This window comes from Alligator mississippiensis, chromosome 1 (assembly GCF_030867095.1).
Source record: "Alligator mississippiensis isolate rAllMis1 chromosome 1, rAllMis1, whole genome shotgun sequence".
In the NCBI taxonomy this organism is placed as follows: domain Eukaryota; kingdom Metazoa; phylum Chordata; order Crocodylia; family Alligatoridae; genus Alligator; species Alligator mississippiensis.
This window is the reverse complement of record NC_081824.1, coordinates 144,961,899-144,979,853: the sequence shown is the minus strand read 5'-3', so window position 1 is coordinate 144,979,853 and position 17,955 is coordinate 144,961,899. Positions and strand designations below refer to the sequence as shown.

The window sequence follows — 17,955 nt, the reverse complement described above, 5'->3', positions numbered from 1 at the left end:
TCACTCAAGTAAAAAATTTCAAGTACAGTCTACAAGAGAAGAAACCAGAAGGAAATAACGGTCTGAAAGCTTTTGAAGTTGGAACAGGCAATGATACATAGACCATGAAGTGAAGATGATGATGATTACTACAAAAGTTTATAAAAAAAATCAAATTAATCTTCTGCAGTGAAGCGTGGGTTCAACTAGTGTTTGTAAAATTTTCTATTTTCAGGTTATCTGAGGCAAGTGAAGAAACATTTTTCTCTCTCTTTTTTACTACCTCATACCTCAGGTCCCCTAAAAAAAACTTTCCTCCTGTGAACTTAAAAACAGATTCCTCTAACAAAGACTACTGGATATGCCCTTTACCAGGTAAATCATGTCTCATGCTTATAATGGACACTGTAAAGAGAGAGCTAAGCACAACACAGATCCATTAATTATATTCTAAAAAGATTTGCTTTTTTACAGAGAGGCATCAGAACACGATCAAAGTCATTTTGGGGAATTACTGTGCTATTATAATTAATCAGGACTGTACAATATATACAGTGACGAGTCAGACCAAGTAAATTGTATTAGATAAGGTGGTAGCAATAAGCAAAGCTAAGTTACAATGAAACAGCAATAGGGCCAAGCACCAGAGATCATGAAGATGTGGATTAAAAAAAATAACTGTAGGACTTTGCTTTTGATGGACACAAGGCACAAATACAGAGATTAAACGCATAACAAAGACAAAAGGTTTATAGAGGTTATTTTATCATAAACTATCCAGCCTCTATTTCTGGTTGAGGGAAATAATGAAAACATTGCCCAACTGAAGGGCAAGAAAATGGATAAGGATAGTAAAACCAATTGATTAGATAAAGATGAAGAGCAAAGCTTTGCCCTGGAATCTAGGTTAGAATCTGAAAAACTAATGATTTGTTTGCAAATAAATTTGCCATCTCACACTTCTAACCCTTCTCTTGCTTCCTCTGCTTTTTTCAATAATCAACTTTCTTACATGACCTTAATATACTTTCTGGCAGCAAGAAAAAAATATTATACTTGAATATCAGATGTTAATGAACACTTTACAAGTTTCTTACAAGTACTGTTTAGATCATATGCATTACTGAAACCATGGAAAATCCTAGTGCAAGATTGCCAGCTAAGGATTTGATTCTGTACCACTAAAGTCAATGGGAGTTATGATACTAACTTGAACAGGAGTGGGGTGGTTTTATACAAAGAATGTAGCATCATGAAGGCCCAGATTTCACATTTCAGTGAAAATTGTGAGACAAAAATATATTTTGTACTAAAATGTTTGAGCTAAACATGATAAAATACATTAAGATGATTAAAATATATCCAAATACCATACAAGGTTGCTGCAACAGAGATACTTTGAGCTGTGTAATGGTCCCAATGAAGCATTATCTTAGAGGTGACCAAAAGAAGTTGCTCTAGCCATACCCCATTCTCCAGCACAGCAGAGACCAACCTTTTAGGCATGTGTGCCATAACTTGGCTCCTACCCTCTGTCAGTGCCACTCCAATCCCTTTCCCCCGCCTGCTCTGCTTTCTGCTTCCTCCATATCTGCCATTGTGCTGTCTCTTCTCTAGTCTACCATGTGCCATATAGAGAGGCTGCTCATGCCTCTTGTGGCACATGTTCTGCAGGTTGGCCACCCCTGCAGCACAGCCGCACTGCAGGAGTACTGTGATGGGTGGTCATTCCAGCTTCTTGGCCCTTATGGCTAAAACCAGATGTTGGATTTATCCCAGGACAAAACAAAACCTTTTATCCTGGCATCCTACAGACAAACAAGCCCACTGTCCCACTTTAGGCAGGCAAGGTTTTTTGAGTAGATGTAATATCTTTTATTAGACCAACTGAGTAGTTGGAAAAAAGTTTGTGGCAAGCTTTTGGGCAGTCACCCTTCTTCAGACATAGGGAATCTGCTGTTTGGAGTCTCAGAGAAATAAGAGAAGCTAAAAGTGTGGCAGGATGTCAGTGAAAATGTAAATAGGTAAATTTAGAAAGAAAAGGTAAAGCAGAGAGGTAAAGCAGAGTGGGGAGGGGGGAAGGGAAGAGAGCAGAGTGGGGTCGGGAGGCCAAAGGGAAGCATTACAGTGATAGAATACAAGGTAGAAAAGAGGCTGTCAGAGGCTGTCCCACTTTAAGCACCTGTGAAGTAGCCTAAATAACATTTTTCCCCCAGGACAATCTTGGTTAATTTGAGCTAATTGCCATTCAAGCTGTCTGTGCAATCAACTGTGCTGCCCCTGTTTTGATGCAAGTCAAAGCCCAGGACCCCATATAAAAGTCTGTGTTTACCCTCCGAGTTCTTGCTACAGCAAAAAGGAGCCACAGTAGGGCCAGAATATTGTTCCACATCTTTACAGACTGAAATGTTCTTGTTTTAATTTAGCTTTTATTTTAATGTGAAATTATTTGGCTCAGATTTCTAGTGGATTTAGTTTGCTTTAGAAAAATGGCAGGAATTGATATAATTAAAAAAAAAGATGTTCACACAAGGTTAAATCCAAAAATGTAAAACTATGTCAGACCCTTACTTATACAATACCCCACCTGCCTCAGTCTCATTTTTGTATTATAAAGAAGTAAATACAGGGGAATTTTTTTTGCTGGTCATTTTTTGGCCTGACCACTACCATATCATACTGTATAATGCATCTGTATGGAAAGATTTTAAAGGACCAAGCTCAAAGAAGAGGGACCCTGTTATGGCTGGCCTGAAAACATACCCTACATATTCTCTAAAGTCAACTTGAAGATATAAGAAACTGAGGTTTTCTGATTCAGCAGGACATGCATGTTAACAGGAAAACTACTACCGTATTCTATTTGATATATGGAGAAGTCAATGAGGCCCAGTGGGCCAATATATTTTAGATGAAATGTTATCGTAAATGAGGATGTGTTTTCATTCAAAACGCCAGCTGTTTTCTTTAGACTCCAGGCAGCAGAGGTGGCCTAGCTCTATGATTTCTTTACTTTGTTTGGGTTTGTTTTTCATTGTTAACCTTTTTAGTATAATTATTAATATAACCCATTTATGAATTTGACTTTTTGCTGCTTTCATTGTAATTGAGATATAAGCACATATTCTTGGATATATTTGTATTAGTCCTGAATATTTATTGATTGATTTAGATAAACATTTTTAAAGGTGCTTTTCCAAAGGGACGAGTGCTTTTGTCATATATTAAAAAGTTACAGAAATAAACATAGCAGCCATTGCAAGGATTGGAAGAACAATGAAAGTCTGCTCAAGCTGCCAATTCCCAACCTCATGGCAAAAATCTGAGTCTAGAGCTCACTAGGGCTGTGTGAAACTTTGGTCCCTGATTCGATTCGGTGGAGATTCAGCCCGATTCATTGGCTGAATCTCCGAATCCAAATCGAATCAGGAGACCCTTTAATCTCTCCAAATTGAATCAGAACCCTCTGAATCGATTCGGAGAGATTCAGAAAGATTCAACAATTTGGACATAGACACAGCTTTAAATGTTTTTTCCACATACCTCAAGGTACCAGGCGGCTCGTGAATGGTGAGATGCTGGGGCAGATACAGCATCCCACAGGAGCGTGGGGTCCCCAGCGTGCTTGGCAGCAGACCCAGAACTGGAGCAGAAGCACTTCTGGTCCATTTCTGGGTCCACCGGGGAGCGTGCAGGCCCCCCCCTCCCCCCCCCGGCTCAGTGACTGGTGCCTCCTGGGTCTAGGGGAGCACCTAGGGGGGACCCAGGGTCCTCCCCGCAGCTGATCACAGAGCTGGAGGGGGGGGGGGGTGGCCAGCGTGTTCGGTAGCAGACCCAGAAGTGGACTGGAAGTACTTCTGATCCACTTCTGGGTTCGCTGCCAAGCTGTCACTGAATCACTGTCCCCAATTCAGGCCAAATTCGAATCTGAATCGAATACAGCCCATTTCACACACCCCTACAGCTCACCCTTTTCTCTCAAACACCTGGGAAGAGAAATTGATCCACAACTATATGAAACTCCTTCATCAGTAGATATATTAACTATTTTTTAGGTATCAATTGAGGCCAGATTCTTGGTTCATTACTAAAAAGGCCCCTGAAAGGGTTAATCAAAGGGTTAATCAAAGGCAGTACAATATACAAAAGGACAAGGCATAGCCAATTGTCTACTGCGCTGAACTAAGCTGGTAGGTCTTCCTCCCTGGGAAGACAATGAGTCAAGAGCTTCCATGGGAGCAAGAGTCCTCTCAACATCCTCAATGCCCTCCCAAAATACAGGTGAATCTAAGCCCCTTCTGCACTGATTCCCTTCCTGTTTTTCCAGAAGTATGGGTGTGCAGTCAAGGAGGCAAAATTTGAGTGGCAATCAAATTTAACCCAAAGAGTCTGCAATGCAGACATACCCTAAGGAAAAGAAAATAACACTGTTTAGAATACTATAAGTACTATTATTCCACAAAAAGAGAGGAAAGCTACAAATCCTTGATTTGAAAAAAAGGTATTTTACAATTTCCTTGTGAGTTCCAATTTTCTATGGATGGCTCAATGGCCAGAAAATATATGATTTAGTAAATACATATAACAGTACAGTAAAAAAAATGTTTACACAACCCTGCAGTACATTTGCTATATTTTTATCAAGATTTCTGGCAATAACAAAGCCACATAAACAAACCTCAAGCAGGCTGCTTATGTGACTAAATCTCCCAAGATAAAAATATTGCCCTCAATTATTTCCACTGAGGGTGCATTTTGTTTTAACCCAGAGAGAGGAAAATGCTTCTTGCCTCTGAGTTCCAGCTCTTGCTGGGACAGCAGGGAACAGCTTGTGACAGGCACTATAATTAGAGAGGTGTAAAAGAAAGCATGTTTCCACAAGCAATAGAATATTTTATGATTTTGTGCTATACTCTTCAATATGACAGGCAGTTTTCAGAGGGGAAAATTAGACCTTCCCACAAAGCTCTTTTCCTTCTGTACTCCTTCCCACAGTAAAAAAAAAATAACCCTTACAATATGATCTGTACAACATAAGCTTTTTTCTTACTAAACTAGCATCTTCCATAGGTCATATTGTGGTAGGTTACAAGTGAAATGTCCAACAGCTTTCTTCTGCTTAATACCATTACTGCCCGAGTGCCACTACCAGTGCTGCCCATCATTTCATACTCTCTCACCCCACCAATCATTCTTCCAATGATGTTTTAAGTGCATAGTGCTGTTTTAAGAGCACTATGTACAACATTTTCGTCAAAATGGATAGAGCCCTTCTCTTGTTAAGGCATCATTTGTTATGTCTAGGGACCTACTTAAGTCACGATTTCGCCCTTTGCCACTGATTGGCTGAGAGGGCTGTCTGTTGTGTGGCACTGCCAATTAGCGGCCAGTGGCTGGCACTATGATCAGCCTGCAAAATTGCCTATCTGTCACCTCAATTTGGGTAGGTTCCTAGTTATGACACACATGATTTTATCATCTAAATTGAACAGAAAATACAAATAAAAAAAAGATATATATTTACTTCATGCACCATCCAGCAAGCCCAATTCTGTTTTATATCAAGGCCACTTAAACCACTTGAAAAGTGTAAGAGGCCTTTAAAATGTGTAGCTATAACTCATGCCCACTTTATGGCCTCTTCACTACTAAAGCAGGTGTACATGAGGATCAAACCTACAAAGACACACAAATTTGAAGAAAAAAAAAGCATGTCTCTGAAAACAAACAGCAAGAACCAGACAGGATGATTTAGTAAGCTAATCCTTTGGTTTGAAATACCAGTCCTCTCTGGAACTACAGCTTCAAATCCTAGCAGTATGAACTCCCTACTTAATCCTCCTAAATAAGAGCATTTACTTCTGAGGATGCATTTTCATTGAACAAATGGTTATTTTAGAGCAAAACTTGGCATGTCTACACATACGCTTTAATGCACAGTAGCCTATTTTACTGTGCATTAAAGTGTCACATAAAAAACTGTGCTATTATGGTAATGTGCAGTAAAATTGGTTACGGCGCTTTAAGCATCACTTAAAAAACTGTGCGCTTTCAGTACTTTGCATTAGGGCAGCCTAATGTGCTTTATTTAGTACCTCACAATGAAGGTACTAAATTTAGTGCACATTAGGAAAAGCATATTAATGCACATGTTGATGAACCCACTGAGAGTGGCAACAAATACCCAAAACATAAAATAGAGTAAATCAGGGCTGACCAACTTCTAACTGGTCAGGGGCCATGCCTCATGAACTGCACCAGTTGGGGCCACACACCATACAGATGACCCTTACATTACTGTGCACCATAAATTTTCCTCAACCTGCTGGACTGTACACCCATGCAGCCCCAGGATCAACCTCAGCTGCCTGTGTCACGCTACATTGCACCGCCCTACCTCTTGTACAGAACAGAAGCTGGAGGAGGGAGAGAACCCAGAGACTCTGGCTGCTGTTGCTGGGGAGCTGGGCAGGAGCCTGGAGTCTGTAACTTAACTCCTCATGGGTTTTACAGCCCTGGAGTAAATCATTCTGGAGTAAATTTACTTCTAACTTCTGCCAAAGTGATTTTAAAACAAAAGCATTTGTTTCAAGAATGTATACTGTGTACTATGTGTCTGTTCTGCTTCTCCTCTACAGTAAAAATACAATGTGTCTGCACCCTGATATAAGCAGAATGCCAGATAGTTCCCTGTGGTGGGTAGGTATTTTGGCTGCTGACTTAAAAATAAAATTCTCTCTCTTAGTAAAATCCTATCCCTTAGTAAAACTATCCTTCAGTAAAATCCTGTCTGCTTTATATAAACAGTAAGAATTTTACAGCACTTTTTGTAAGAGTAGGGCTTGTACTAGCATTAATTGAAATTCTCTTCCCTGCGCACAAAAAAAAATCTTGGAGGAGTTAATAGGAAATAAATTCAATAGAAGGTACCCCAAAATATTATGCAATGTAATACAGAATATCTTTTCTATAATTTTTTCAAGTGATTTTACATTACTTAAGTGGAATACAATTCTTTAAGATAGTTTAAAAATCCATGAAAAGTTAGAATTTTCTATTAAGTTTTGTAAGTTGTTTTCCCCAGTGACCTAATTACAAACCAGTATTCAAAGAAATGGTTTGCCACTCTTCCCATAAATCCGAGAGGCTCTCACAGCAGTGTTAAAAAAGGAACAATCTTATAAAGCACCTGAGGATGAAAGGCAGTATACAAATATAAAACAATATTGATTTTATTATTATTGCTACTACACAATATTCAAATTGAAACTGGAATTCTTACTGAACTGCTAAGTTGTATCTTTTAATGGTATTTTTTTTTATATGCTAAGGAAAACTCTGTAAGCTTAGAGAAACTCATCAGTGCCAACAACTGTTATCTCTCAAAGCTTTGTAACTGATTCACACTGTAGTAACACTGTATTATGATCTCACAATACCGGTTAAAATATAACATTGTGTACTCACTCATAGGTAAGAAACGGCACATCACTTTTTCCTTCCTTGGTTGTAACAACTTCACGTTTGATACCAAATACAGTTCCATAGCTGTCTTTTGCCAAAAGATCAAAGATTTCATTATTATATACTTCTACAACAGAAACCTCAACCCAATGGCTTCCTGGTGGCTTTTCTGAAATAAGCCTAAAAAAATACAGAGAAGAGAATAAAAGAGATTTAAAGAGGCTAAAAGCAAATCCTAAGTAAATTATCCCTTAGTAAAAGTTTCATCTTAGAAATGATTAGTCTGAAGAAAGCAACTATCAAGCATCCACGATCACCATTGTGGGTCACATTCCATGTTAACGTAAAGTTTGAAGAAAAAGAATGTATACTCTTTAATTATACAGTATGTGTGTCATAGAAAGGTCCACAAAAGAGATTCCTACCCAGAAGAGCATTCCATCTTTCCACTCTTCTGTGAAACATGAAACATCATAACCAGAAGGAAATATGATTCTACTTCCTGTTTACCACCAGACAACTTCAAGGTAAAAAGACTTTTCCAACTTTTCTCTGAGCCTAACTTACACAAAATGAACTGTTCCAAACAGGAGGCTTTACCACACCTCCTGTGAAATATGAATTTTCATTTCTACATAGGAGAACTTTTACAATGTTTGCAATCTCCTATGCCTGATGAAGGGTGCCTGTGCCCAAAAGCCTGCAAATAAAGAAATCTTTCTTGCAAATATTTAGTTGGTCTAATAAAAAATAATCACCTCTGCCATGAGTTTTGATAGAAAGAAAACAACCCTTTCAGTCTCACTTAACCACCTGTGGGCCAGATTCTGATTTCTTGACATAATTATGACCCCACTAACTTGTGGAAGCCTGCTCCATTCTTAAGACCTAATGAGCAGCATAGATGTGAAAACTAACCTTTGCTGACAGAATAAGGAAAAACCCACACAACAATGGAGCTAAAAAATCCCAGGGAATGGAAAAAAAAAAAAAAAGCCTTTCCATGTATATACTCTCATTCTAGAATAAAAGCAACTCATTTTGGTTTAATTTAATCCCCTTCCTGAAAGGGATGAGCTTAATAAAGAAAAAAAGGGAACTCTTTTATTAGACTATACAATATCAATATAATTATATGGGTATCATTCATGCATAATTACACAGAACAAAGCTATGCCACATAGGCAAGGCCAAAATAGCAACTAAACATCTGTAGTCAAATCTTCTGCAAGTTCCTAAAAATTAAAATCACTCTTATTCCTTAACTGCAAACTAAGTTCTTCCCATAACATTCTAGTGTTAAAAAAGAAACTGGATGGGAGTCTAGACTCAGCCTTAACTGTGAAGCTGCTACCAAAGTTATTATAAATTACTATAAATGTAACGTGAACAGTTAAATATAAACAATGAACATATCATGCATTTTTCTCTCTTTATATAAAATCTAATGTAAAAACTGTTTGCCCTCTACTGACACCAAACTCTTATTTTCATTTCCAGGGTCACCAATACCTGAATACTTCTTCTGTTGCTCGAGGAATTATTCCTAGTTCTGGTTCATCTTCTGTGGAGAAGATGAAGTTATCCCCAGAGAGGGGTCCAAACATTGTATGAGTCTTTCCACTACCTGTCTGTCCATAAGCCATAATACACACGTTGTACCTGAAAAATGACAAAGGGTGTGTTTCATTATTGACAGTGGTTTGTTCCTGTTTTGTAACAAATGAATTTGGTACTTGAATGGTTAATACCAAAGAACTTGTGAAAATTATCATTGTTTATTTTAAATATGTAAATAACAATAGCAACAACAACAGTAGCAATAATACTATACTTCCATAGATCCTTTATTTAGATCTCAAAATCTTTTACTAATCTAAATTAAGTAACCCTAAAACCATCAGTGAAATGGATATTTTTGACCAGGTGGGTCAAAGCACCAAAACAACAACATAGTTTTGCGCAAATTAAAACTAATTTAATATTTCAGTGAAAGTTTGTGTGTGGACACTTCTGTTTGGGAATAAAAATAGCTAAAGTTGATTTATTAAAACAACCCACTTATATACATTGGCCAAGCCACTTTTACTGACAAAGTGAGTGTGGTACTTAAGAACTGGTGCTTCTTAGTAATGGAAACTAGAGCTCTCTTAGTCTGCCTGGTGACAGATGGCAGCAATACATAGGAAATCCCTGACTGGCTGACCTAGTGTCCATGGTCAACTGATGTTTCCCTGTAGCACAAATGTAGGGATTGTGAAGGGATGTGTTTTGCTCCTGGTTGCAAGTGACCCACTGTCTCTCTTGGGTCAGGAGAAGGCGATGCTGCAGGACTATGTTCTCTTCTGAAAGAAGCCACAACATATACAGACATTCACTCTCCCAGAAGAAATTCTCCCAGTAGTGATTTAATCCTGTTTTTTTCCCAGGTTATTTTCCTCCCGGAGTGTACATTTTTACTTTGGGAGAAAAAGCCTGAACATCTGGGAGAGCAGCAACTCTCCTAGAAGAAACTGAATGTCCGTACTAGGCCTAGAACTACGTCTACTCTATGGATATCTGTGGCTACAGCAGGAGTATGGAACGTGTTGACTACCAGTTTTCCTAGCAGAAGCCTTTAGATAAAATGAGGTCAACAAAATTTGCTTTTAATGGGCTATCTTGTTTTGTCTAGGGTATGCTTTTTTCCCCAACATGTGTCCATATTTGATGTGTTAATTCGATATATCCCAGCTACCTAAGTTACCTTATTAGTTGCTACAGACTTGTACAGATGATACAATTAAAAATAATAGTTTGAAGACAGCCAGACTCGCTTTGCCTTGGGAATCAAGGTCCTCTATTAGAATATGAGCCATTATATGCCCTCATTGATAAATCCCCAAAAGAGCTTTGCTGAGTTGGGACTGACCAAGACAGCATTATATCCAGCCATGCTAGATTGAAAATGAACTGTTTGGTGACTCCACAAAAGAAGTAGAGGCAGCCAGCACACTTGAAATAGACTAAGTTGATCTAGTTTATTCTGTTTATCCTTTGGTTACAATACAGTCAATTTAAGCATAGTATATAGCATCCTCTTATGCTCAAGCTACTGCTCTGTGAAGTTTTCAAAAGTCACACTTCATGTGCTGGAACTTTTCTTTTTTCACATTGCCCACATAGTTATATTGTTCTTCAAAAGATTAAGTTGAAATGCCAGGTATTACACTTAATAGTACTTACCACTTGAAAAAACTGGATGGTCATGATAATAGAGTTAGCAACAGGAAGGAACATTATCAAAGGAAATCAAAGTGAGAGGAATGTCTTTTTCATTAGAAAAATTAGTATAATTTACTCCTAAACCTTGTGTGAGAAGGTGATGTTATCTTAGTCCCTTGCTGATCTTTTATTGCTAACTATAAACTTTGAAGTCTTCTGTACTTTTGATCTATTTTGTAGGAGGAACAATTTTTTTTCCTGCACACTTAGCCAGAAAAAGAATTCAATGTATTTAGGGGGAAAAAAATTACGAGGCCATTCAAACTCTATCTTAAAGGACCACTTTCTTACTAACCACTTAGGAACCCAGACTAAAAGCAGCCAGAAGTTAAAGATAGGTCTGAAGGTGAAAAAGTCTGTTTGTTTCACATTTATAATGGAAAGCCTGCACAGAAACACTTCGGTTTTTTTCCTGACAATCTACTTCTGTTTAAATGGTACATCCCAAAAAAGACTGTCCTTTTGTTTTCGATATGGAACATTTCCTAAATGAATATGAAACTCCTGAGTTTCAGGATAGAAACTTTAAACAGAAACCATATTGAGAGAGAGGCTTTTTTGTTTGTGCACCTTGGGATAATGAGAAGACCTGCATGTATAGGTAAGCATAGATAGCTATATAGGAACACAGGATGCAACCTTAAGCTGAGAAATGCTCATACCTTCCTGTCCTGAGGAAGGCAATAGTGGCTCTAAGCTACCTTGCAGCTGACTCTGTGATCCACAGGTGAAAATTATGGCTGCTCTAACTTGCAGTGTCTACAACACTCCGCTTGGAGCCACAGAACACATCATATTTTGGTTTTGTCCTTCTAGTTGATCACTTTGAGTTCCCTACCCAGTGTATATACATTAGGAATCTTCAGCTTCTCCTTCAGGAAACCTTTAAGGTCAATTTGAACTGCCCTGGCAGTTGAGGAATAGGGAACAAATAACCCCAGTCTGTAGATAGCTAGGCTCAAAGGTTGTCACTAGTCATAAAGCAGATTCCGTGATCATGTGGCTAAGTATATGACTCGTACAACGTTGTGGTTGTTGTTCTATATTGTTCAATGGTATTCTATGTTGATACCATAGAAAGAGACTAAAAATCAGGTTTGCAAGGAACATCCACAGTTAAGCAAAGGGCAGAAAAGAGAAACCGAAGGAAAGGAAGGAAAATCCCTCTCTCAAATCTGTTTTGTTCCCAGTGACTATAATTACTATTTCAACATCCATTTGCCAGAGTAGCTAAACTGGCCATAGCACAAATTAAAATTAGGCCCCAAGAGTTTTGCTAGCTAGAAGTAATTAAACTTGTTTATCAATGTCTGTTTCTGGTTAGTTTAGTTTCCAAGCTCATCTAAACCTTGGTATATCTATTTGATGTTGTCTCACCAGGCTTTATTCTTAAAGTTCTGCCTCAAGCAAGAATTAATTCAGGGAAGCCCTACACAGCAGAAATCATGATAGCCAATTCCAACATGGTCCCTCTTCTTGGCCGTGTATCTTTGAATGCATTGTTGAAGGAAGATATGTCACGCCGTTTATTATTTTAAAACATGCTATTCTACAGTGTAATTCAGTCCTAACTTCTCAAAAAGGGAAAAACAAAAACAAAAAACAACAACATAGCAAAAAAACAGTAAACAAACAAATGACTTCTCTGTTTGATTTTTTTTCTAAATGTATTAACCTCTGGCATAAGCAATACTGAAATTTATTAAAAGGAAGAAGAGGAAAATTTCACCTATTTCTTAAAATTTGATCAAATTTGTCATTATTTGTGTGAAAATAACTTTCATTTTATAATAAGTCAAACTAACAATAGGAAAGCTACAAAATTGGCTGCAGCTAGTATCTCTTGAGTAACATTTTCTCACCCCCGCAACAAACAGGATTTCAGGTTGATAATATTCCGTTAGCTTTTTTTCCTCCTCCTTTTCAACTTACCCATCCAGCAGAGATGTAAGCAAAGGTGCCACATCTGCAAACACTGCATCTTGAGACTCAGTAGCACTGTAAACTCTGAGGGGAGGAAATTGGAATGACTGATCAATACATTTCCACCATAAGAACACAAACCAGACCAAACAAATCTGTCAGTTGCTTTGGTATCACTACCATACAATGCACTGCTGATGTCCTTATATGACAACAGCAATGACTAAATGTGTTTCAAAATACTTGTTTGCCTCAGAGATAGAAAGATTGGTGGATGGAAACTAGACACTAATGCTCTGAATCTGACTTCCTATGCAAGGAAATGAAAAGGAAAAGCTGCTGGAGTCACTTTGCTCAGATGGCTGCAGACAGAAGTTTTGGTGCGAGCATCTGGGGCACAGTCAAGCCACAGATGCTGTCTTGGACAAGGGTAGAGGGCAGATTAAAAAAAAGGGATGGTCAGTGTAGTCCAGTGCTTAGGACATGAAAATCAGAATTTTTAGACTCAACTCCTGTCTTTGGGAGGTGGTATGGTCTTTATTAGCAGTTGTTTTTTTAATGCATGTATGCATTCCAGGAGCCCCAGAGTTACTTCATGGAAAGAAGAAAAATAGAAAGAGTATCCATAGGGGATATTGAAACAATTCATCTTTGTGCCTTGGTGGCTCCTAATCCCAACTGATCATTCAGCGCTGAAGGGCCATTTCTCCGATCTTCAAGCTATATTGTTCCAGTTGGTTTTCTTCCAGTTGTTGCTTAGCTATGGAAGCCCCTACTATCTGTATTATGCCATTAAGGAAGCACTGGACTCTCTTACATGGCATCTCTACCATAGTTCATAGGCTAAGTGCAGACTCTCTCCAATGCCTGAAGAAGGATGTGCCTGAAAACTTGTAAAGAACATTTTTTTCAAACTATTTAGTTGGTCTAATAAAAGATATCATATTTATCCAAAGAACCTGGTCTGCCTAGGCTAAATGAAAAATTTCACAGCTGCAAGGGAGACCACCACAATTTAACACTATTGGTATTAGATATCTGATTGTGTAGCTCTCAATTTCACAGTATCTCATGTCACAAACACCCCTAAATTTACTTTCACAACATCTCTGTGAAGCAGGGAAATGCTTTTTACTCCATTTTTGGGATGGAGAACAGAGACAGGGAAAGATAGGTGACTTGTCTAAGTCACAAAGAAAGTCTGTGGCAGAACAGGGAACTCAAGCCCAAACTCTGCATTTCAGTCCTGTACCTGGACTACAAAACTATCCTTCCAATAAGCCCTTTCATGATACAAGAATAGATGTTTTTCTTTTTTGTTTAACAATGTAACCTGAATTAGTTCTTTCCCTGTTTAGCACGGAGCAATGACTGTGTAACTTTTAAGCAAAAACAACAATAATACCTAAACCAACAGAATACATTTTTCAAATTCAACAGAAAAGCCCATCAAGTTTATATTTGGACTTCTCTTTAATGAAAGTATTTCCCCTCTTAAAAAACAAAATGCTAAACTGCACAAGACCTGGACCAGACAATAAATCATAGAAGGAAGGAGGTTTCACCAATTCATTTCTTTTCTTAGCATCCTAAAAAGTAACCTCCTACTGAGCAGTCTGAAAGAATTACAGAGTATTGTTTATACAAGATGTGAAAGGCATGGTATGAAAATCATTACATACACTTAAGCATTTGGCATACACACATAGGTACATGTCTCTTCAAACAAGCTTTTTTCTTTGATGCCTCCCCACTTCTGCTTCCCTTTCTGCTCAACCCTGTTCCTCTCTGTGTAACGTGTCTTTTGTACAGGTTTTGGTACATGAGTTATGAAACAGGAATTTGGGGAACAGTAAACAACAGAACCAAGTCAATTTACTGGTAAACAACTCTCCTACTGTTTGTACATGCTACATTCAAAATATAAATTAATGAAAGTCACATCTGCTAGTCAAGTACGTATTTGACCACAATACTGCCACTCTGATCCTAACATGCACAAAGGCAGATTTCAGTCTTTATGCACACTATAAATACAATTTCTGGGGACCATGCAGAAGCCAGGAATACAGGAACTATTGTACTGTATCAGACCAAAGGCCCACTTAGTCCAGTGTTCTGTCTCCGACAATGGCCAGCACTAGTTACTTCAGAGAAAGCTACAAGAATGGCTACAATAGGTAAAGGGAGAACAATCTGTTTCCGTGAAGGCTTATCCTTAATCACTAACATTTGGAAATTGGCTAAATCCCTGAAACATGAGGTTTATTGTCTGTTCCAACATTTTTGCTAGCATTAAGTATTATAACTCTGGTTATTCTCATTATCCATAAAAATGTCCAGTCCCGCTTTGAATTGTGCTGAGACTGTATCCTGTGACAATGAGTTCCATAATCTAATGACATGTTGTATGAAAAAGTGTTCTTCTTTAATGAGCAAATGGGCACTTTCCTGGCTTGATGGACAAATGGTGCTTGCCTTGCCATTCCACTCACATGCTGTCATACTAAAACTGAGAAACCTACAAATATGCAGAGATGTGGTAAAGCACTTGGAGAAAACAGTTGCTAACAAAAAAATTAGGATATATTTTGCATGCATGCACAGTATGCTTTTCTTGTCAAATCCTCAAGGTCAGTATGGTTGAGCAAAAGTTCCTCCAAACTGCATTTGCTCTGCTTCATTTACCATCCACATCACTTGAAATATGCATTAGCACCAAATCCCACATCTCAGGGCAAACAGCCTCCAGCTCAATTTGTCCTAAACTGATTGAGATATTTTTCTCTAATGTGAGTCACAGCATCTTTCTGGGGACTTTTACATAAGGAATCAATACCTAAAGCATTCAAATGGGATGCAAAGATGAGCTTTTCAGAAGAGCACAAATTAACCAATTCTCTGATCAGGACTAGAATCAGATTTGTTTTGGGGTCTGTATAAACTGTGGTTCACAACCTTTTTAGATTGGGAAATGCCAGCTCTTAGTTTCCACTCAAGTTTTTGACTACTGGAAGATAACAGATTAGTTCCTATGTTGCAAAGAACTCAGATCACAACAGGTCAGAATGTTTTTACCACTATGGATTCCTATTTGAAATTTCTGGGTTTACCTGTGTAAATCCTGGTTGCATCTCTACCAGTGCTAACATTATATAGCACCCCATGGCATCCTTGAAAACATCTCAAGGTACCCCAGGGTGCCAGAGAACCCTGGTTAAGAATTACAGATCTAAACTACTGTGACATCAGTATAGTAGAGAGACACCTAAGATAGCTTTATACTATAGCTAGTTCAGGTAGCTGTAGCATTCTAGATATAGTAGCACAGAGCTTAGTGTAGATGAAGCTCCTGAGCAGTTACCTACTTTCTTGGGTAGGTTAACAACAGGCACAGCAGCCCTGTACCACGCTATTGGCACCAAAGCTAGTTATTTTACAGCTATCGTCAACATGTCTGAATTACACTGCAATGACAGTGATGACAGCAGTGTAGCTGTATCCTTAATTAGTTATCAAAGATAACGGAAAGTGTAGCAAACCCAAGGACTTGGTTTGCACAGAATTATTTATTCTGCTAGAGAGCTGACAGATTTTGTCCAGCACCGCACCACTATTCATGCTGATTTCACCCAGAACATTATGAGCTTCTTTTTTTATTTTGTTAGCTGATTCACCAAGAAAATTATAAAAAGCATAACACGCTGAAAGTTGGAATTCTCTTCCTGAACTGAAATCAAATATTTTGACATTTATTAGGACCATAAAAAGTTGCTAAAAAAATAAACATTTTGAGTTCATAAGAACCATATGCTGTACTGTTTATAAAAATGAGCTGTGCTGGGACATTGAGAAAACATTCCCCAAGCACTGCATTCTTTGGGGGATTTACATTTTTTTTTAAAACCCTTTTCCTCATGATCTGGATGCACAGTGCATATCAGAATCAAAACACCACTGAAGTCCTGTGTGAAGGGACAGCACTGTAGCTCATCGTGTTGTAGCCCACCATTAATACCATGGGCTGATGTTTACATTACATGCACCAAAGCTTTGTGAATATAGTTGCCTAGAGGTGCCTCATGCCTCAACACAAGGCGGAGAGCAGCTAACTTAAATCTTTAAAACATAAGAAATTAAGAATTAAACCTCTGAAAGTTAAGCTGCATGTTACTACATAACACAATATTAACTCTTTCCTCCTAAAGCTGACAATAGCCTCTGGAAATGGTTGGGGAGAATGAGAGCTACTAGTAGTCCATAATGTCTTGATGTCTGGTTGGGAGGAGTTATGAAGAAGGGTTTCCTAGGCATCTGTCCTGGGTCCAGTATTGTTTAATGTATTCATTAATGATCTGGATGATGGGATTGAGTATATGCTTAGCACATTTTCAGATGACATCAAGCTGGATTTAGGTGCAGATACTCTGAAGGGCAGAGCTAGGATCTAGAATGATCTGGATAAACTGGAACAATGGTTTGCAATCAACCAGATAAAATTCAACAAGAGTAAGTTTAAAGTCCTGAATAAAGAACAGGATAATTGTATGCATAAATATGATCTGGAAAATGAGTGGGTAGGCTGCTGTATTGGAGCTAGGAATTATACTAAACCATAAACTGAATATAAGCCAACAGTGTGCTCTTGTTGCAAAAAAGGCCAACAAAATCCTGGGTTGTATTAACAGGATTGTCATGTGCAAATCAAGGGAAGTCATTCTTTCACTCTTCAGCACTGATGAGGCTGCATGTGGAGGAGCACTGTGTCCAGTTTTGGCCTCCACACTTCATGAACAATGTGGACAGATTGGAAAGGGTCCAGCTGAGAGAAATAAAAATTATTAGAGGTCTGGGAAGCAAGACTTATGAGGAAAAGTGGAAAGAACTAGGGTTATTTAGTCTGAAGAAGAGAAGACTGAGGGGGGGTTTGGTAACAGTCTTCAAATACCTGAAGGGAGATTATAGAGAGGATGTATATGGGGTTTTCTCTGTAGCCATAAGGGACAGGACTAGGGGCAATGGACTCAAGGTGCAGCAGAAGAAATTTAGGTTGGAGAATAGAAGGGACTTTCTGACTAAGAGGGTGCTCAAGCATTGGAACAGGCTATGTAGACAAACTGTGGAATCTCTATCCCCAGAAATTTTCACAGGTAGCTTGAACAGACACTTGACAGGGATGGTTTAGTCAGGGATGATCCTGCCTTGAGCAAGGGGCTGGACTAGATGATCTTGTAAGGTCCCTTCCAGCCCTACCTTACTATGATCCTATGAAACAGCCTGGTAACAAAGATATGAGGAGAGCTGTACTTTGAGAAAGCAGGTATG

The 17,955-nt window shown here is 38.5% G+C and overlaps 1 protein-coding gene across 4 annotated transcripts in view; it reads right to left on the bottom strand.

Annotated features, from left to right (window-relative positions):
* The window catches only part of KIF25 (kinesin family member 25), a 72,400-nt gene that overhangs the window by 14,326 nt on the left and 40,119 nt on the right, over positions 1-17,955 (bottom strand). For all 4 annotated transcript variants that reach the window (XM_014596721.3, XM_019479881.2, XM_019479880.2 and 1 more), the window contains 3 exons: positions 12,640-12,714; positions 8,956-9,105; positions 7,447-7,623 (listed from right to left, as the gene is read on the bottom strand). In XM_014596721.3, coding sequence (XP_014452207.1) covers positions 7,447-7,623; positions 8,956-9,105; positions 12,640-12,714 — 402 coding nt within the window. The remainder of the gene's footprint in view (positions 1-7,446; positions 7,624-8,955; positions 9,106-12,639; positions 12,715-17,955) is intronic.